The 19874-nt window shown below is 50.6% G+C and overlaps 9 protein-coding genes across 9 annotated transcripts; 4 read left to right on the top strand and 5 right to left on the bottom strand.

The window, feature by feature from the left end:
• Positions 1-20: 20 nt before the first annotated feature.
• On the bottom strand, positions 21-1925 carry BGZ61DRAFT_348665 (uncharacterized protein; the record flags this gene model as incomplete). Its single annotated transcript, XM_046240080.1, has 3 exons — positions 21-1179; positions 1234-1632; positions 1693-1925. The coding sequence occupies 3 exons, from the start codon at positions 1923-1925 to the stop codon at positions 21-23; spliced, it is 1791 nt and encodes a 596-aa protein (XP_046105808.1).
• Positions 1926-2896: 971 nt separating this feature from the next.
• Positions 2897-3645, top strand: BGZ61DRAFT_476262 (uncharacterized protein; the record flags this gene model as incomplete). Its single annotated transcript, XM_046248784.1, has 4 exons — positions 2897-3012; positions 3080-3268; positions 3404-3532; positions 3636-3645. 4 exons carry the CDS (start codon positions 2897-2899, stop codon positions 3643-3645), a joined length of 444 nt encoding a protein of 147 aa, XP_046105807.1.
• Positions 3646-4243: 598 nt separating this feature from the next.
• On the bottom strand, positions 4244-5255 carry BGZ61DRAFT_492698 (rhamnolipids biosynthesis 3-oxoacyl-reductase; the record flags this gene model as incomplete). Its single annotated transcript, XM_046250572.1, has 4 exons — positions 4244-4310; positions 4364-4581; positions 4633-4774; positions 4831-5255. The coding sequence occupies 4 exons, from the start codon at positions 5253-5255 to the stop codon at positions 4244-4246; spliced, it is 852 nt and encodes a 283-aa protein (XP_046105806.1).
• A 477-nt stretch (positions 5256-5732) lies between these two features.
• On the top strand, positions 5733-7671 carry BGZ61DRAFT_573955 (4-coumarate-CoA ligase). Its single transcript, XM_046256144.1, has 4 exons — positions 5733-6123; positions 6178-7178; positions 7228-7331; positions 7391-7671. The coding sequence occupies exons 1-4, from the start codon at positions 5808-5810 to the stop codon at positions 7644-7646; spliced, it is 1677 nt and encodes a 558-aa protein (XP_046105805.1). The 5' UTR covers positions 5733-5807; the 3' UTR covers positions 7647-7671.
• Positions 7672-8030: 359 nt separating this feature from the next.
• BGZ61DRAFT_349296 (alcohol dehydrogenase) lies at positions 8031-9138 on the bottom strand (the record flags this gene model as incomplete). The annotated part of the gene is made up of 2 exons (XM_046240135.1): positions 8031-9026; positions 9085-9138. 2 exons carry the CDS (start codon positions 9136-9138, stop codon positions 8031-8033), a joined length of 1050 nt encoding a protein of 349 aa, XP_046105804.1.
• Positions 9139-9659: 521 nt separating this feature from the next.
• BGZ61DRAFT_530810 (aldehyde dehydrogenase) lies at positions 9660-11440 on the top strand (the record flags this gene model as incomplete). The annotated part of the gene is made up of 5 exons (XM_046253613.1): positions 9660-9764; positions 9818-10106; positions 10165-10314; positions 10416-11020; positions 11075-11440. 5 exons carry the CDS (start codon positions 9660-9662, stop codon positions 11438-11440), a joined length of 1515 nt encoding a protein of 504 aa, XP_046105803.1.
• A 1821-nt stretch (positions 11441-13261) lies between these two features.
• Positions 13262-15606, top strand: BGZ61DRAFT_349233 (MFS transporter; the record flags this gene model as incomplete). Its single annotated transcript, XM_046240129.1, has 10 exons — positions 13262-13402; positions 13483-13859; positions 13913-14169; positions 14221-14601; positions 14650-14807; positions 14862-14956; positions 15010-15143; positions 15198-15257; positions 15314-15406; positions 15458-15606. 10 exons carry the CDS (start codon positions 13262-13264, stop codon positions 15604-15606), a joined length of 1845 nt encoding a protein of 614 aa, XP_046105802.1.
• Positions 15607-16008: 402 nt separating this feature from the next.
• BGZ61DRAFT_573943 (acyl-CoA dehydrogenase family member 10) lies at positions 16009-17544 on the bottom strand (the record flags this gene model as incomplete). The annotated part of the gene is made up of 4 exons (XM_046256143.1): positions 16009-16157; positions 16208-16569; positions 16622-17139; positions 17197-17544. 4 exons carry the CDS (start codon positions 17542-17544, stop codon positions 16009-16011), a joined length of 1377 nt encoding a protein of 458 aa, XP_046105801.1.
• Positions 17545-18142: 598 nt separating this feature from the next.
• BGZ61DRAFT_349645 (uncharacterized protein) lies at positions 18143-19426 on the bottom strand (the record flags this gene model as incomplete). The annotated part of the gene is made up of 3 exons (XM_046240163.1): positions 18143-19041; positions 19094-19348; positions 19399-19426. 3 exons carry the CDS (start codon positions 19424-19426, stop codon positions 18143-18145), a joined length of 1182 nt encoding a protein of 393 aa, XP_046105800.1.
• Positions 19427-19874: the final 448 nt, after the last annotated feature.

The following is a 19874-nucleotide window of genomic DNA, read 5'->3' as shown; positions in this document are numbered from 1 at the left end:
ATTACTGTAACATAGTATCCTTAGAGCCTAAAGGTCTGCTTCTGTGGAGCTTCCTCTGAAGGCCCGCTAGACCAGCTCACCATCTCTCTCTCTCCAACCACGGTCCCACTCTTGCTGAGAATTTTGCGACGTCCAGCAGTGCTCAATGGGGGGTCGTCATCTGTTTCTCGAATGTAGTAACCCAAGTCTGCGGTTGGGTCAAGTTCGGTTCTCGAGTATCCATTACCCAACCAGGAGAACCGGTTGCCAGCGTATTTGATCTCCAGATCGTCATAACGGACATCGCGTAGGCACTCAATGTAGTGAAGGGTTGACCCAGGCCAGAGAGCCAGAATTGGGCCATCAGGGCGGCTCTTATACCAGGACCGGCAAGAGTCTGCCCAAACAGTCTGCTTCATAAACCAATTTTTGTACTGAATGAAGTCTTCAACAGACTCTTTCTTCGGTGAGAACTGTGCGATATTGGTGGTCTGGAAACGGTCAATGACCTTGCACATCCAGTCAACCTGGGCTTCGATGGCAGAAAGGACAGGGCCGTTTCCAATGGGGCAATTGGGCCCTAGAGTGAAGAGATAATTCGGAAAATCCACAGCAGCGACACCGAAGTAAGATTCGGGATCACCAGCCCACTTCTCTTGCAAGTTGTCGCCCTGAGGGTTGATGACAGGGAAACGAGGCTTGAATGTGGTGTCGAATCCAGTGGCGCAGATTAGAACATCAACAGGATACTCCTTCCCGTTGTCGCAGAGCGGACCTCTTTCTGTGATTGAGTTGATTTCTCCGTAAACCACCTCGACGTTTGGTTTGGTCAAAGACTCGAGGTAGTTGACTCCCGGTGTCAGTCTGCGGCAACCAACACTCCACTGGGGAACCAACTTCTCCTCGAGGTATGCGTCGCCAATCTTTTCCTTCATCTGCTGCAGCATGTAGGTATGGGTATCCTGGTTCACTTGGTTGTCCTTGAGGAAAATTCCGAACTGCGCATTTAGACCAGTCTCAATGCCCTTGCGATACTTAGTGAGTGACCCCGGTTTGTTGACAAACTCATCACGCTCCTCTTGCGTGAACAGGTGCTGTTCCAAACCCTGAACGGGGGAGACCCAGGTGGGTTCTCGGATGAAAGTCGTCACTTTGGCGCACTTCTCGCGGATGGCGGGGAGAACCTGGATACCGGAAGATCTTGGACATATTAGCATGGTTCATGTCATTGCGCGCAGAGAGAGAAAGGCGTACCCATTACCGATGAGACCGACATGCTTTCCTTCCAAGGAGACTGACTCATCCCAGTTCGCAGTGTGGAGTAACGTTCCCTTGTAATTGTCCAGCCCGGGGATTGCAGGCCACTTCCAGTTGTTGAGGATGCCGCCGGCATTGACTAAGATGTCGCAATGGTCACTAGTAACTTTGCCGCTGACAAGATCTTTGACCTTGACATCATAGCCTCCTTTGCTGTTGTTCCAGTAGGCGCCAACAACCTGGTGCTGAGTCTTGATGAACCGCTTCAGATCGTATTTATTTGCAAAACCGTCGAAGTATTCGAAGATCTCTTTCGCGGGGGGGTAGACAGCCGACCAGTCTAGCTTTGGCTCAAAGCTCCAGGTGTAGTTGTGTGAGGGGACGTCGCAGGCACAACTTTGGATCGTTAGTCTTGGTATATGTGACGAACAACTATCAGAACAACAGAAGACTTACCCTGGGTATTTATTCTCATACCAAGTTCCAGAGACTTCGGGATTCTTCTCGTATAATTGAAGACTGAAGTTCTCGAAGTGTTTTTGGATCTTGTATGCCATCAAGAGACCCGATGCGCCAGCACCAACGCAAATGATGCGCACGTGCCTTTCTGCATGGATAGGATTGACAAGTCGTCGACTGGCGTCAAGCTCGCCAGCATTAGCGGCGCCGGAGAGTGGTGATTGCGACATAGTGGTCGAGTCCAAGACCTGAATGAGGGTTCCAATGTATGTGGCTCCAATGTAGTGAGAGTGAAACCCGAGAGACGATTTCGGACAAGGGGTATTTGTCGTGAGCTTGGAGAGGAAGAACGGAAATGGGAGGAGGCAATGGGAAAGGGCTTCTTAATAAATACACCCCAGAGCTAGCTTGCATCAGCGCTGATCAGCCGGGTATACAACTTCCACAGGGCAAACGGCACACACTGTCGAACCGGGCAAACCCACGGCTATCTTCCCTTTCCCTGCAGTCTGCTCAATCACCCCGGAACTAATGCTGCCCCCGGCTGGAATCCAGCGAAACAGACCTGGTCATGTCAATGAGCTTCTGCATGCGGAGCGGAGCAGCTGGCTGGGCGCGAGTCAGGAGCTGGGCTGGCGGGAGGGTGTCCATGACTCGGATTGACACGAGAATAAGGTAATTCACGAGTCTACGGCCAGCCGCCTTGCCAGGTTTCGTCATGTATCCCCTCGTGACAGATGGCGCGGAGTCGCTTAGACGCTTGATATTGGGGAAGTGTGGGGTGTGGGGATGGAGGCGGGGAAGAACTCGACTAGCAAGGGGATCGGGAAACCTCAGCCGTGTTGTCGGTACCTCATTCCTGAGCCAGGACTAGGACTATTCGAGGTCTCTCCGACCTGGTGTGTGGTGTCCAAATAAACAGGGGCCCAAAATGGAATCCTGCTGGGTGAAATTTCCCGGTGGACATTTCCGGGTGTTCCCAGCTCCCAGCTGTGTGACATCAGCCTCAACTGGGCGCCCTTTCATCAGCTTTAGTAGAGTGTAGAATTGAGCACCCATTAATACCAATTCGACATACCTATGGATGTCTATTGATACCATTTAGTAAAGAGTTTGTTTATTAGTAAATTAAATAAGCATTTAAAAGCAATCTTTTTATAACCATGTATTTATTTATTTTACTATATTCTTAGTTTACACCATGACACCTGTTGACATACTCTTGCCACCCCCTAAGCCACTCCTCGACTGTATATCCATTGTCATCGTTTCCTTCATTGCCGTTGTCGACATCGTCGTCGTCACGACTCGCACCCCGTAAAAAATTCAGGGGCTTGAGCAGCACCTGATATTGCCGCTGCGCAGATTAACGCCCATTAATCAGGTCGACTGTCAAGAAATCGGATAAGGTTGTTGATTTTAGAAGCACGCTCGGGTTGACCAGAGTAATGCCCCAACAACCTTCGGAACTTGTCATCAATAACCAAGTTGTCACCAATGATGCCGTAGTTACGGGGGAAACTAGGAAAGCTTGTGTTGACGAATGTTTTTTCTTTGTGTCAGCTGCTAACACGTGAGGCGTTTGGGGGAAAATTTGCAACTCACCACAGTGGTTAGAGAAGGTAATAATTCATCAACTCAGTGCTCCCAAGTGTGAATGTAAAGAATGCTGACTCGCTTACCCTCTTAATTATGACATATGCAACAGACCCAACCAAATATATCTACCGGGTTCGAGGGAGGGAAAACGATTGCGCTACAAGCCGGCAAAGCCGGAGTTGATCGTTGCTCGAGGTCGTTACTCGAGGTTGAGTGGTCTTCGCGGCGACTGCCGATGGTAAGCCCAGTCTTGTTCCGTGTTGGATGCCCAGCGAGGGCATCGGGTTGCCGCGTGTATCTGAGCTACAAGGATTGAAGACACTGCCTAGAATGATATTTAGGGTCGTGTAACGATTGGGCTGAGTTACAGCCCATTCTGCCACAAAACTCGCGAAGGTGTCCATTTCCTGGCTGCTGAGGTTAACAGGTTGCGAGGTAAGCTAAGTAAAGTGTTGTTGGCGTGGGATCGAACCCGGGAAGAAGCTCCTAGTGAGCTCCGGCATTGTGCTTGAGAATAAAGTCAACGATGGTCAGATGACGAAGGGGCCATGATAGACAGGAGGTGTGAGAGAAAGAGATGTCTTCGCCACAAAAAGTAACTGAGCAGAGTCAAAATAATTTTTTTAAACCAAATTATCGTTTACATTCAAACAATGAAGCCTAATAGATATGTATACGAATAGCTATATTCCAGTATTTTCGATTTATCCTATATACTATTCCTGAAGCAACAGAAGCAAACGGTTTGGGCTAGTTATTATCAAATTGTACGTTATTTTAAGAGTATTGCGCTTGGCACACGAGAACACTGCAATTCGCACACAGGTATATGTTAAATAGAATTGATGGACGTTATCTCAAGCCATCCCAAAGTCCAATTGGTCCAATATTTGATATCTCTGCTGGATCCTCACGTCTCGTCTTTTTCAATAACCCCCTCAACTTAGTCTTAGAGCCTAGAAAGCCGTCCCGCCGATAACCTAGCCGCGCCGTCAACTGCTATATCGACGCCGTTTCTTGTGAAATGTTAGCAATCAGGCACTCCATCTTAGATTTCAATCAAGCTTACACATAACCACCTGCACGGGAGCAGAGAAACACGGCAACCCCGGCAATATCCTCTGCCTCACCCAAACGTCCCACTGGGTTATCCTTGCTGAGCTCTTCAATTCCACCTAAATTGTTGATGAGGCCCTGGGCCAGCTTCGAAGGGAAGAAACCTGGTGCAATGATGTTGGTGGTGATGTTGCGAGGACCCAGCTCAACGGCTAGATTGCGACCAAGGTGCTAATGGGTTGGTCAATACATGTCGCCCACGGTATTAACGTTCTGACTTACATTTACCGCAGCCTTCGAAGTCGAGTACATGATAGTTCCATGTTCACCTACATGCGGCACATTGGTACCCGCTGTTGAGCTGATGATTAGAACTCTTGCTGGGTTCTGTTTAGTTGCGGAGGTCTCCATAAGCGGCACAGATCTGGAATTGGATTAGCCAATAGATTCAATCTAAATGGAGGCGGGCGGTGTATTCACTTTTGCACTAGTTCGAAGACACCTCGAACATTTAGGTCCAAGATTTTAATGCTGCTCGAGGAGGGCGCTTCGAGGAATGGGGATCCCCAAGCCGCACCTGCATTGCAAACCAAAATGCCGAGGCCCCTATTTCCAACGAGAGTTTTCACTTCGCTGGTAAGACGCAGGATATCCTCTGTGTTTGCCACATTGGCTGCAATGCCCACGGCCTTGCCTTCAATGCCGGGTAGTTTGTTGAGCTTGTCGACTGCTTGGTCAATGCCCTGCTCTCCCTCTCGCTTCCTAGCCGTTATGATGACGAGGGAGCAGCCAGATCGCAGAAATGCCGTGGCCATGTGCAGCCCAAGGCCTCTGGAGCCGCCAGTGACGAGGGCGGTCTTGCCTTCAAGGGAGAAGAGGGTGTCGAAATCCTTGAGCTGTGACATGATGACGAATTGAAGGGACTGAAAATGAGTTGGCGACGACGAAGTTCCCCAAGGCGGCTACTCGAGAGTATTTCGACGTTCTGGCACGTATCAGACTTCATTTCGCAGTGGCGCTGACACGACATATAGCCGTGGCTAGTTCCTGCCTGAACTAGCCGCGGGCCCGGCGAATTCTGCGGGGCACGGAGGAACCGGGTGCGGGCCCCCGGTTACCCCGCCCCGGCTGAGCGACCCTGACGATTAGAGCGAAATGACCTGGAATTCGCGTTCCAGACAGCGGCCCATTCGTAGATTACAGAGCCTAACTTACGGCTAGTCCGCTATGGGCTATTTTGGCGGTATACTGCCGAGAGCTCCCTCGGGGCCTCGGGCTGTGGCGGCCAGGACCAGGGTCCACAGAGCACCTAGCTTATAGCTTTACGAGGGAACAAGCGTGGCTTCAACCTTTTCACCATCTTTTGTCGTGTGTTTATAGATTTCAATTGTTGCGTAGAGACTCCTTTGTTGTTCATTACCGGGTTCTGCAAGCACTCGCCCCCCTCGGCCGTCACCATGCCTGTCACATCGCCGTACCCTGTCCTCGACATCCCCCAGAAAAACGTCCTCAGCTACCTGTTTGGAGATGCGCCGGCGTCAGAGGAGCCATTGTGGCTGGACAGCAAAACTCCCGACGAGAAGAATCTCTCCCCTAAGCAGCTCCTCCAATGGGTGAGACGGCTCGGCTACGGCCTCGAACGTTTGGGGATTCAGAGAGGAGATGTCGTCATGATTTGCTCGCCCAATTCCATATTTGTCCCGGTCGCATTTCTGGGAATCGTTGGCGCAGGTTACATTTTCAGTGGCGCTAACCCGGCGTACACGGTCCCAGGCACGTCGCTTCACTCTTCAAGCTCCAATCAGACATGACTCTAACAATGATCAGAACTCGTTCACCAAATGAAGAATACAACAGCCAAGGCAATTTTGGTTCACCCCAAGGTGCTTGAGCCCATCTTGGAAGCTGCATCCCAGGCTGGTCTCTCGAAGGACCGCATCTTTCAGTTCTCCGACTCCGAGGCACCTGTTCGACACGGCATTCCCGACTGGCGAGCCATGATGGGGACTCCTGAGCAGGGAGATGCCTGGCTGTGGCCTGAAATGAGCCCTCGGGATTCGGCCAACACCGTCGCAACGATTAATTACAGCTCGGGAACCACAGGCCTTCCCAAGGGCGTCTGCGTCTCTCACTACAACCTCATCGCCAATGTCGAACAGACTGTCTTCATGCGCTACGCCCACAAGCCGTATAAATTCGAATCTAGACCAAGGGAGCGCTGGATTGGGTTTTTGCCATTGTACCATGCTTATGGCCAGATGTACACCATTCTGATGGCCATCAAACTCAACGTTCCGATATATATCATGACCGAGTTTCGATATGAAGATTTCCTCTTCGTCATCGGAAAGTACCGAATCACTAGTCTTCAAATCGCACCGCCCATCCTTGTCATGCTGTCAAAGCGACCCGAGACCGCAAGGTACGACATCTCCAGCGTCAAAGATGTGCTGTGCGGTGCGGCCCCGTTGTCCCGGGAGCTCCAGAATGAGTGTCAAAAACGCTTCCAAATACAGATCAACCAGGGTTGGGGTATGACCGAGGTCACATGTGGCGCGTTGCATGTACCCGGAGGCATTCAAGATGACACAGGGTCGGTTGGCAAGCTCGATCCCAACTGCGAATGCAAACTCGTTGATGATGATGGACGGGAAGTTGCTGTCGGACAACCGGGAGAGATTTACATCAGGGGACCCAACATTTGCATGAAGTACTGGAAGAATGACGCGGCCACCAAAGAAAGCTTTGACGGCGATGGCTATCTAAAAACAGGGGACATCGCTGTCCGGAACGAAGATGGATTCTTTTGGATCGTTGATCGCAAGAAGGTTCGTTCGATCAATCAATTACTTGCACTTGGTACTAATACTACCCTAGGAGCTCATCAAAGTCAACGCACTCCAGGTAGCCCCTGCAGAGTTGGAGTCGATTCTCTTGGAGAACGAGGACATCGCCGATGCAGCAGTGGTTGGAATTACCATGTAAGAATCCCTCCCCATCTATTGACTCTTTTCAATCTGGTTACTAACACCCTGAATAGAAAGGGAGAGGAATGGCCGAGAGCCTATGTGGTCATCCAGGAATCTTCACAGGGAAAGGTGACTCCTCAAGATGTCCAGGACTGGATCGCCAAGCGGGTTGCTAAGCACAAACGGCTGGTGGGAGGCGTGGTCTTTATCGACGAGGTGCCTAAACTCGCAAGTGGCAAAATACAACGCAAAGTCATGAAGGAGTGGTCGAAGAGAGATGCGATTGAGATTGAGAACGGAGCCGGAACAGAAAGGGCAAGACTGTAGTATACTTAGAATCGATCTATTTGAGCTGTTTATTTTTAACAAAGTACGTAATAGAAGTAAATATGAAGCAACGGCAAGGTTGGTACGTGGCCACATAGTGGCTGTAGAAGAATCTCGACGTGAACGCTACCTTTACCAACAATCTACTACCTAATTATAGTATATGGCTACTTTGGTACGAATGTTTTCGACCATGAGTCGTTCGCATATCATCTAGTGATTCATGGTATTTGTATCTGCTTGTTTCCGAGTTAAGTCACATTCACTGAGGACTTTGAGAGTTAGTGGTTAGACAACCCCAGTCGGGTCACTTAAGTCACCATATTTCTTTCAAGGCCAAGTATCATTATCTCATCCTAGTCCCCTTAGGGTGTCATGCTGCAATTACGAGAACACCACACCGGTGCGAGTGCGATTCCTGCCCTCCTGCATCTCCTTGACCATCTCTGGGAGGGCCTCAAGCCCGCCTCGTACATCTACCACAGGCATAATTCCGTGCTTCTCTGTGAATTCGACCGCCTTGCCCATTCTCTGTGGAATGCTCGTGTTGTCCGACTTGATCCTGAATCGCCCCATCACAATATCCATGTAACTGACGCTGAGTTGCTCCTTGGGAATACCGATGACCATCAAAGTTCCCCCCAACTTGATTATCGATGGCACTGCCTGATAGGCACGATGGCTGTTGGTATACACCGCCACGGCGCTACATCCTCCCCCTGTAAGCTTCTGGATCTCCTCAACATAGTTTGGGTTGTCCTTTGAGTTGAAGACAGCATCCGCGCCTTGTTTCCGAGTCTCCTCGAGGTTCCCATCTTGAATGTCAACACCAATGACACGCAAACCCATAGCCTTGGCATACTGGGTTGCAATCTGTCCGAGTCCGCCGCACCCGACGACTCCGAACCAATCTCCAGGTTGGAGTTCGCAGCTATCGATGGAATGGTACGCTGTGATGCCAGCGCAGAAGATGGCACAGCCGGAGTCCATGTTCCACAGTTTCTCGTTCAACTTGGCGGCGTTGTGGTAATCAACGATGGCATACTCGGAGAAGAAGCCGTCGGTTGTGAAACCTTGGAGCTTCTGTTTGCCGGTTTCGCAGAAGAGGTTGTGGATCATACAGCCGCTGCACTCAAAGCAACAGCCCAAGATGTAGAGGAAACCAACGGCATCGCCAACTTGAAACCCCTTGCCTTCTGATGACGGATGCATTGAAACAATGTGCCCAAGGCCCTCGTGACCAAGAGTTACAGTCTCCTTATTGTCATTGATAGCCATCATATCACTGTGACAGAGGGACGCAGACCGCATCTTGACAAGGAACTCGTTGGGGCCAGGCTGTGGGACAGGGACATTGTTGACGACAACCTTCTGTTGGTCCTGATTTACGAGTGTAAGTTGATATTCTCCAAAACCATGGGAATTGAATAGAGCATACCACGTCCCACTGGCCCGCCTTCATAGTGGACGGCAGATTGGCAATGACGGTCATTTTGGATAATGTGCGCTTGAATAATGCTGGCTGTCTCGGAGCTGCACTGTCATAACGGCTTGATATGCGTGGACCGCCCATGTATTTTATCACCACACCAAGCCCCCCGCAGGCTATGATACGTACACCTTCCAGAGCATCCAAACGAATCTCTCACAGCCAGCAACTACCGAGGCACGGGTGTCCACTTCCTGAAGTCCATGTCACAGGTCTCGTTGCGGGGAAATCCACTTCCCCGCAAATGCATACCCACCAATTGCGCCAAGACCATCGCTTGAGGGCATCCGAGTCAAACTTGGAGTACCCTGCGTCACTACACGACTCATGCGGAAATGAATATCCTAACGCCGCTGGGAAGGATGGATTCATGGCTGGCACTGGAGTGCGAGGAGCTCTGGCACCCCGCCGCTCCGTGGACCGTGTCTGCAGCTCTATAAGTTAAAGTGTGGCGACAGAACGCCGGTTTCCTGCTTGCTGGGACATCTGCATACCTGTTTAATCCTTTTCCCCATATTTCCATCATGACTTCACTCGGCGCCTCTTTGACGGTGAAGCCTGCGAATGAGGCACTGAAGATTCCACACAGTCGGGACCAGTTGCCCAAGCTGCTTTTCATCAACAATGAGGTAAAGACGCCGCATCCCCGCAGAACGTCCATTTCTAACATTGAATCACGCAGTATGTCGAGTCAAAGAACAGCAAGAAGCTCGAAGTGCACAACCCCAGGGATGATAGCCTGGTAGCAAACGATGTCGCCCTTGCTGGTGAGGAAGACGTCAACATCGCAGTGGCTGCTGCGGCGACGGCCTTCAAGAGCTGGCGAAACACCCCTGCTAAGACGCGGCGCGACTGCATGCTTAAACTCGCCGATTTGATCGAAGCCAATGGAAATACCTTTGCGGAATTGACTCGAATTACCCTGGGCGCACCCTTTGGGTCATTCGGTTCTTTCGAGATCAACCTCGCATGTAAGCTTGCCCCACATTCTGAGGCACATTGATCGACAGCTAACAGAGTAAAACACAGGTGAAGGATTCCGCTATTTCGCTGGGTATACAGACAAATTTCCAGGAGAGACGTTTCCCGCCGATGACGGGTTCCTTAAGATTGTAACAAATGAGCCTCTTGGCGTCACCTGTGGCATCGTGCCGTGGAACGGGCCCTTGGGTAATATTGGTGAGTTGTATTGAACGCCTTTCTTGTCCGCCATTGTGAAAGACCATTGGCAGCGAGATTGACACATCTTCTTCTATCAAAACCAAGCTAACATGTTTCAGGGATGAAGGCTGGACCTGCTCTTGCCACTGGAAATACCTTCATTCTGAAGCCCTCGGAAAAGACCCCATTTGCGGCCCTGGCTCTTGGAACTCTCATCAAGGAGGCCGGTTTCCCTCCTGGTGTCTTCCAGATCTTGTCCGGTGACGGAAGCACTGGGGCACTTCTCGCCAGCCACATGAAGGTCAACAAGGTCAGCTTTACTGGTTCAACAACCACGGGACGCAAAATCCAAGAGATGTCGGCAAGAAGCAACCTCAAGAGAGTTACGCTGGAACTTGGTGGCAAGAGTCCAGCTGTGGTTTTTGATGATTGTGACTTTGAGAACGCTGTGGCTTGGTGCGCCAATGCCATCACTGCCAACACCGGTCAGGTGTGTTTTGCAGCTAGCAGAGTGTACGTTCAAGAAGGTATCTACGACAAATTTGTAGCGGCGTACAAGGCTGCCATGGAGGACAAGGCCAGGGGAGCCGGAGATCCCGATGCGGAGACAACCACTCTTGGCCCTCTGGTTGACAAAGCTCAATACGATCGAGTCACAGGCTTTATTGAGCGTGGCAGAAGTCAGGGCACCTTGATTGCTGGTGGCGGCCGCATTGGTACTGAGGTACGTGATTCCCAGTCAACGTTGCCGTATGTTCAACCACTAACTCTTTTCCAGGGCTTCTTCATTCAACCAACCGTCTTTGAAGGCGTTGATGCGGATGCCGAGATTTGCCGCAACGAAATCTTTGGGCCCGTTGCGGTCCTGAACAAGTTCAAGACCGAGGATGAAATTATCGCCAGGGCCAACGATACCGAGTTTGGCTTGATGGCTGGAGTCTTTAGTCAGGATATCAACAAAGCCCTCCGAGTGGCCGCTGACTTTGAGTCAGGCATGGTGGGCGTAAATTGTATAAGTCTCTGCTTCCTCAATGCCCCATTCGGCGGTACGAAGAGTTCTGGAATCGGAAGAGAGAACGGCATCGAGGCCATGCGCGCCTATACTGAGAGGAAGACTATTATGGTCAACATGGCGAAACTTTGATTGCTCCAGGTAGAAATAGAGCGTATTGATTCTCCCAAGGGTAACTCTTGTGGTATAAAATATTCAAAGTTAATCCTCTGGGTTCCGGGTAGCGACTAATTAAGAACTGAAACGGGAGGCAGAGCCTGTATGTCTCTGCCTAGATTCTCCAGTTAATATCCAAATAGCTTCTCCTTCCTTGTATGTAAATTTGGTCAAGTGACATCTCTGTATCGGTCCCGCCTGTAGCCCGGAATCTCGGGGATCCATCTTGTTTTGAGATGAGAATTGCGGTCTCTCTTCATGGCCTTACCGGTCTCCATTAGTTATACTGGCACGTCCAGTGTGCTAATGTTGGTTACAAGTTTGGATGCAGTCATCACGGATTCCCAAGGAGTCGGGGTCGATACCGCGAAATTCTTGAACAAATTCGACAAGGAGCCCAGAAAAATCAAGACAACTAAAGGTTCGTAGTAATTTGTGGAATTCTGTGCCTTTAAATATGCGAGAGCTCTAGTGTGGCTGTGCGGAAGATCGACGAATTGAAAATGAACGGCCAAGACTTGGGCACCCACATGAATTAGGTAGTGAAAAAGGTTCCAGTAATTCTTAATGATATTCAGATCTACATCTGCGGCCTACAACCATGCCGTGACTACTATTGCCACGAGTTCCTCTGCGTCAACCATTATCAACCGGGACAATGCAGGACGGAAGTCAATCTAGAGCTCCCACACATCTAATGGGTCATCCGTTTAACCATGTGACTATAGACCGGTCGTCGGCGTACCACATCCACTACGATACACTGCTGGAACCGCGTATTTTTCTTGAATTCCAAGGGCGGGAAGCGCACCAATCAAACAGATATTTGGCCCAGGGATGTGCCAGTCGTTTGTTCAAGTCATGAAAGTGCCATTTACTTGGAATTGATCGCTGAAAAGATGCAGTAGAATGTCACTTTGACGGCCAGCTCGACGGTTACAACAAAGGCGGGCCTGAAGCCGGCGGGTTGACCATCAAAAGTGCCGTATAGCTACGCTAATAATAATTAGTGGATGACAAACCCCGTTGGCGGTCACAAGATAAGACTCCCTGAATGCACAATTTGCCCCACGTCACATTATCGCTACCTCCTTCATAAGCTGGAATTATATGGAAGGCCATGTACCTTGAGGCTTTTTGTCCTTTAATTGGCCCTGATCCTTGCCATTTCAAACTTGAAACCTTACTACGCAGTACACCCACGAGAGGAATATGTGAGAAGATCAACCCACTATTGTGGATAATATATGTTTTATTACGTCATGCTTAGGGCGGAGGGGCCGATCACGATTAGGCAGCCGAATAACTTGCAGGACTAGTATTCCATGGATGCAACTAGTTCAATGAGCCTCGTAAAACAACTAGTCAGAAAGGTCGGGTTGAGCTCAATGCTTCGGAGTCCCGGACAGGGCCATAGCACCGAACTGGCCTCGTGAGTGGCCGGGCATGTTGTTCAACACTTGTGTCACCTTTTAGTCGTCAGACAACATTTCCCGTTCGAGTTCATTCTACTCAGATTCCACCCCGACGTCGGACCGATGCACCAGTGGTCACATCACCAGGATTAAAAGAGGGTACGGCAGACCATGATACGACAGGGAAGGATGAGGGTTGTTGGCCCCACGGCTGATCCTAACACTTGCCCCAGCGCGGGGTGAGTCTGGGGTTGATATCTCTCCGCAAGAGCGGAGTATAAAGGCTCGGCAGCCAAGACGGAATGAACTGTGAGATGTTGCAGATCACCTCTCCTCGTTGCGTCTTTGATTCTCTAAAGCTCTCGGAACACTCCTAGCTATCATGATTAAAGATTCGTCGGCAGACATTGCCCAATCTTCTCACGATGAGAAGAATGGGGTTGAGGCTCTGAAGCCTGAGTTTGAAGATGCAGCTGGTCACCACAAATCGGCTGCTCTCAACATTGTTGAGAACCCCCTGAAGGTAAGCTTCACAACGTCTTGCCCTCCACAATCTCCCCCAATAATATCTGGCATTGACGCTGATTCTCTTGCCTACCACAGCGCAGCTCTCCGGAGCAGACCGTCGCTAATGCTCGTGCTTTTGCCGAGGCTCACGGCATGCCAGAGCACGCTTCTCTCTTCGGCCGGGCTGCTCTCGTCGCCCGTGACCCGGCACGATTTGAGAATCTCGCCGAAATTGATGAGCATGAACGCGGTGCACTCATATACGAGAGGGACCACAAATGGCACGGTCCCGTCATGCTTTGGTACTCAATTGGCCTTTGTGCCGTCGGAGCCGCCACGCAAGGATGGGATCAGACTGGATCCAACGGAGCCAACTTGTCCTTCCCCAAAGAATTCGGTATTGATGGCAAAGGCAAAGATGAATGGATTGTTGGAATCGTCAATGCCATCATTTTCTTGACAGCCGGTCTCATGTGAGTATACCACAGGCGCTGATGCCTCTCCTCCTGGCTGACCTAGTGCATAGTGGTGCTTTCATCGTCGATCCGCTCAACCATTACTTTGGTCGACGAGGCGAGATTTTTATTACCGCTTGCTGTCTCACTGCCACCCCAATTGGTTCTGCTTTCGCACAATCATGGGAAGGGCTTTTCGCTGCCCGATTCGTCATGGGTATCGGCATCGGCGCAAAGAACGCCACGGTCCCCATCTACTCTGCTGAGATGGCCCCGGCTCGGACTCGAGGTGCCCTCGTCATGTTCTGGCAACTTTGGGTTGTGGCTGGTGAGCTACTTTGATCGATTCTTCCAAGACCTTAGCTGACTGTCGCTTTAGGCATCTTCCTGGGATTCTGTGCGAATGTCATCGTCAAAGACACTGGCGACATTGCTTGGCGCCTCCAGCTCGGTTCGGCGTTCATCCCATCTCTAATCCTCGGCGTTGGTATCTTCTTTTGCCCCGAGTCCCCGCGTTGGCTCATGAAGCACGGCAAGCACGGCAAGGGATTCCAATCAATGTGCCGCCTGCGAGCTCACCCCATCATTGCCGCGAGGGACTTTTACTACTCGTGGGTTATCTACGAGGAGGAACTCAAGCAGGCTCGTGGCGCGGGTTATTTCTCCCGCATGTGGGATTGCTTCGCCGTGCCTAGGATCAGGCGTGCCAACTACGGTGCTTCGACTGTCATGCTTGCTCAACAGATGTGCGGTATCAACAGTAAGTCACCTCTTTCTCGTACAAAGGTCCAGTCCTAATACGTTGCAGTCATCTCTTTCTACAGCTCGACTATTTTCGAAAATGTTGGCTACACACCTACCCAAGCCCTGTATGCGTCACTCGGCTATGGTGCTATCCAAGTCGTGGCTACAATCCCTACCCTGTTCCTCATCGACACCAAAGGCCGAAGAACCTTGACTTTGATAGTAAGTCGCTTGCTGCAAGTATATTCTCTGGAGATGGCTGATCATTCTATATAGACGTTCCCCCTCATGTGTATTTTCCTGTTAGCCGCAGGTCTATCTTTGTTGAATGATTCCGGTAGCCGTGGTGCAAAGATTGGGCCAGTTGTCTTGTAAGCTGGCCGGCGTTATTGAATGTTGGGCTTGACTAACTTACATCTCCTAGGTTTGTCTACCTATTCACTATCGCCTACTCTTTGGGTGAAGGGCCAGTCGCTTTCCAATACTCTGCGGAGGTGTTCCCTACCATTCAGCGAGAGCAAGGAATGGCCTGGGCCGTTTGCATCAACAACACTTTCGGTGAGCAATGCAGAACTTGACTCACGGAGACCTCACTCACAAAATCTTCTTTAGCTGGTATCCTCAGTTTGACGTTCCCTCGAATGAAAACCGTCATGACACCAACTGGAGCTTGTTCGTTGACCCCTGCTGGAATTTCTGGCGGCCCATTTTGCTGACATTAGCTCTAGTCGGCTTCTATGCTGGACTCAACCTTATTGCCTGGTTTATGATCTTCTGTTTTGTCCGAGAGACCAAGCAGCTTACTCTAGAAGAGTTGGACCGTAAGTGAATCTCGCTCGACTCATCTGATATCATGCTAATATCTATCATAGAGGTCTTCTCGGTCCCAACGAAAGATTTCATTTCTTATGAAACAAAGGTGTGGCTTCCTTACTTTGTCAAGCGACACATCTTCCGACAGAACATCGAAAAGCCACCACCAATCATTGAGAAGGCCGATGACGCCCAAGACTCGCCTTAAGAGGGCATAGGTGGAGGAACACAGCTTTGTCTGAACCCACGTTCTCGGGGAATCTGGAGTGTCCAAGCACCCGCATGTGCTATGAAGCACTAATGTCAAGCTTAACCTGGCCTGATCTTTTTACTTTTGAACTTTATTCAACGTCGTCAAGAACAATACCCCAAGATAGATTAAATAAAGCGTTCAGATTAAAAATGAGATTTTGGCGTGTCGATATGTATAAAATTACGAACTAAGCAGTAGCAACGTAGACGGGAACGCAGCTGTTTATGGCTAATATATCTCCTTTTTCAAATGAGGATTTACATTAGGCATGAGAAGATAGCATATTTTAGTGACTAAGATAAAAGGTTCCTATGTCCACACTCCGGTCTTTACAGTCTCGCAAGTAATGGCTACATATTACAGAGTATCTTCTGGCATCATTCTGAACTTCTCGCCACTAAGTTCTGCAAACTTCTTGGCCTTTCGGTTGTATTCTTGGTGTCTCTCCGTGACCTCCTTACCCTTCTTCATCTCCTCCCGCCCAACTTGGTGCCTGTGAGCCGCGTCTATAAATGTCAGCAATTATGCATGTATAGCGAGCAATGAAGTAACTTACCGGGTCCATCAGCTACACGAACAAATCTGGCATATGTCCAGAGCTGGGGAAGGGGCGTGTGCTGAGTAAGTCCTTGTCCGGCCCATATTTGCATCACCTCGTCGATGATCTCAGTGACCTTGTGAGGGACAAGAACCTTGCACATGGCGATGCATCGTTTGCCTTCTTTGTTTCCTACTTTGTCCATGGTGTCGGCAGCACTGCATACGATGAGGCGCATAGAGTCGATTTCGAGTCGCATCTGTGCAATTCTCTCGATATTCGAGTCGAATTCGCCAATCAACTTGCCTCTAGGCTTCTTCTTGGGGTCATTGCACCTCATAAGAGCAAGCTCGTACGCCCTCTCTGCTTGTCCAATCAACCTATAGCAGTATTAGAGAGCATCTGAATAAGTCATGCGCAGACTGGACGTACCGCATGCAATGATGGATTCTTCCACCACCAAGTCGACCTTGAGCAATCATGAAAGCCTTTCCAGGGGAAACGATGACATTCTTGGCAGGGACTCGGCAGTTCTCGTAGATGTATTCACCATGGCCGTCGGGGGCCCAGTCATAGCCCATGATTGACAGGTTTCGGACCTGAGTAATGCCAGGGGTGTCGCAAGGAACAATGATCATGGTGTGGCGGTTCCACTTGTTGGGGTCTTCGGGATCGGTTAGACCCATCAAGATGTAAAAAGAGAGGTCTTTGTTCCAGAGGCAGTTTGAGTAGAGCTTTCTGCCGTTGATAACGTACTCGTCGCCATCACGGGTAATGCGAATTCCGATGTTAGTCGCATCGGAGGCGGCAACGTCGGGCTCGGTCATGCTGTAAGCGGATGACGCAGTTCCCTCCATCAGGGGCTTCAGCCACTGTTCCTTTTGTTCCTTGTTGCAGTACTTGGCGAGCAGTTCGATGTTTCCGGTCTCGGGAGCGTGGCAGTTCATAGTCTTGGATCATTAGCCGTGGAATTCCCTTGGTTGAGTAGGAACGGATGGATAGCTCACCTGGGCGGCCCAGTAACAGCGACCCATAATCTCAGCACAACACGAATACTCAAGATTGGTAAGGCCGGGGCTCTCCTCGAAGTGGTCGGATAAGAAGAGGTTGAAGAGACCAAGCGCTTTGGCTCGATCACGGAGCTCATGCATCAAGGGCGGTGTTGCCCACCTCTTGGCGTCAACCTGTGCAGCCATCACGGGCTCCCGCGGGATGCACTCATTTTCCACCCAGTCATAGACAGCCTGGATCTTCTCAATGGCAATCGGCCGAAGTTTGGTTTTTACCCATTGAGGGAGGTGGCTAAACGCCGGGCCATCGAGGGCGGGATTGTCAACGCTGGAACTGGGCGACATGACGAGGAGCGGGAGAAGTCGACTGAGTATATGGAGGATGTTCGCGCGCAAGATAGAAAATATGATGAAGGGAGTGATGGTTGGTGTTTACAAGATGTTGATTGCGAACGTGGATAAGAAAGAGCAGAGTAGAGCAGTGCGGAATGATGGTTAAGGGTATCCAGTACCCAGGACATTTTCTTTTAGCGGTTTTAGGGACCATTTACAGCCCCGGGCCATACTGATGGCACCGAGGCTACAGGCACTGCGGCTGTGGAGAATTAGCCGGGGCAAAACTGGGGCAAATGCCGGGTACCTTTTGCGGGGGGAGCGTCGACGCAGATGCGGGGAGACGAAATAATGGCAGATCAAGACGGGCTTGATTTGTTATTCCATTTGGTGTTGCCTTTCTTACACGGGATTAATGTCTAAATTAATTCACTCGCGCGCTATAGTCGATCGTCTCGGAGAACCATTGACCGCCAAAGGCTCTGATGGTCGACGTGGGGAGAGCCAAGCCGAAGTTCATCAAATCATCCGGCTACAGTGTCATGGGAAATTTATACCATTGTGGTGCTAAATACATGATATATTAAACGATTCTGTAAACTGTACTCGTCTATGGAATAATCTTAGCCTTGCGGAACCGATCAAACGCCGTCCACCATGCTGCCTTTGTGTCCACCTCCTCCTTGGCCTCTCCCCACATCTCGTGTACCTGCGACATATCGAGGTGCCTATCAAAGTTGAACATGGTCATAATGAAGTATGGAAATCCACCAAAGCTTCGCTCGTTTCCTACACGGCCAGTCACCAGGCCGTACTTCTTCTCCACCTCCTTCCACTGGTCAATGTGGTCCGCCAAGTACTGGGTCGGTTGCGGGCCAGACCCGCCCGCAGGTGGCGCGACACCCTTAAGACCAAAGTATTCGCAGATAACAGGCCACTTCTTGCTCCAAGACGAGGCTTTGGAACTGTCTGCTGCATTGTATCGCTTCCCGCTAGACTTTTCTGGGTGCAGAGAGGCGTAAATGGCAACCTTTGCCACGATATCTTGACTGCTGTCATTGCTAAGGATCTTCCAAGACTCTTCAGTGCCTGGGAATTGGACCTCGCTGCCCTTGCCATTGATCTCGGCATAGAGGGAAAGGTAAAGACTAAGGGCCTGCGCTAGGCAGTAGATGTTGTTGTTGGGAACAAAGCCAACAATCACATCGGGTATCACGTCGCACCACGTCCAAGCCTTGCCTTTCGACAGAGCAGCCAGCTCATCGCACTGGTTGTAGTAGAACATTTGGGAGGCGTGTGGCTCGGGGATTCTAGGCAGGGACTCCTTCAGAGGAAGGTCGTTCTTGAATGGGAATTCGTCGATGAGATGTACGCCGTATGCTTTCGTGCCGGTGGGGAGAACGACGAACTTGAGGTTGGGTGCCAGCCTTTCCACAGCTCGGATGGCCCTCGACAGGAGGTCGACGTTGGTGGAAATCTCCTTGGCTGGATCCGCATCCATGATATATGCTGTTATCTGGTGAATAATTTCTCCGGGAAAGCAAATCTGATTGTCGCATACCAAAGAAGTAGACATGGGTAACTTTGCTCATGTGCGTCACCTTAGACTTCAACTCTTCCTCCAACCCCGATTGTCCCTTGGGCGTCAGAATGTCGATGCCGCTAACAATTTGGAGTTTGGAAGAAGAAGGCCATTGTGCTGCCTTCGCTGCCAGAGGTCGGTTGGTGAGCGCTGTGACGGATTCAAAGGTGTCCGGAGTGGGGTATCCGTTGAGAATGAGGTTAGTAATGGCCCAGCCAGTGATTCCACTGGCGCCTGTAGAAATATTAGCCTAATTAAGGCATCTGGGGATAAGGAAGGCATACCAAACACCAAAGCGTGGTTAGAAGACATGATTTCAGCGTGCAATTTCAGTACCGGGTTGCAGGTGTTTGGGCGGGATCGCGAAGTAGTGGAAGGAGTTCAGCGGCGCAGCTGGGCGATGGGGATGGATGACAGATGAGAGTCATTAGTACTGTCATGATGGACCCGAACCCCGCATTCTTAGCTTCTCAAGGGTCCAGAGCTAGCTTTACACTTCCGAAAATCACGGAAATCGTCATGCTGGAGGGCTACAGCCGGGAGGTGGGCGGCGGGAGGCGCCTGAGCTTTGCACCGGGGACGTGGAATGGGGTATCTTAGTGACCTCCTGTGTTGAGTTAGTGCGCCGAAGACCTATTAGGGCTGGGACTTGATGGCATTGGGGTAGGATGTTGTCATGCTGGTGCTTCGACCCAGAGTCTAGCTCGGCAGTCATCACTCTACTGCAATAACACCCACTGGAGACGTGTGGATGGAAGAG

This window comes from Ilyonectria robusta (genome assembly GCF_021365365.1).
Source record: "Ilyonectria robusta strain PMI_751 chromosome Unknown BGZ61scaffold_7, whole genome shotgun sequence".
Classification (NCBI taxonomy): domain Eukaryota; kingdom Fungi; phylum Ascomycota; class Sordariomycetes; order Hypocreales; family Nectriaceae; genus Ilyonectria; species Ilyonectria robusta.
The sequence above is the reverse complement of the archived record's forward strand: the minus strand, read 5'-3'. Positions and strand labels throughout refer to the sequence as shown.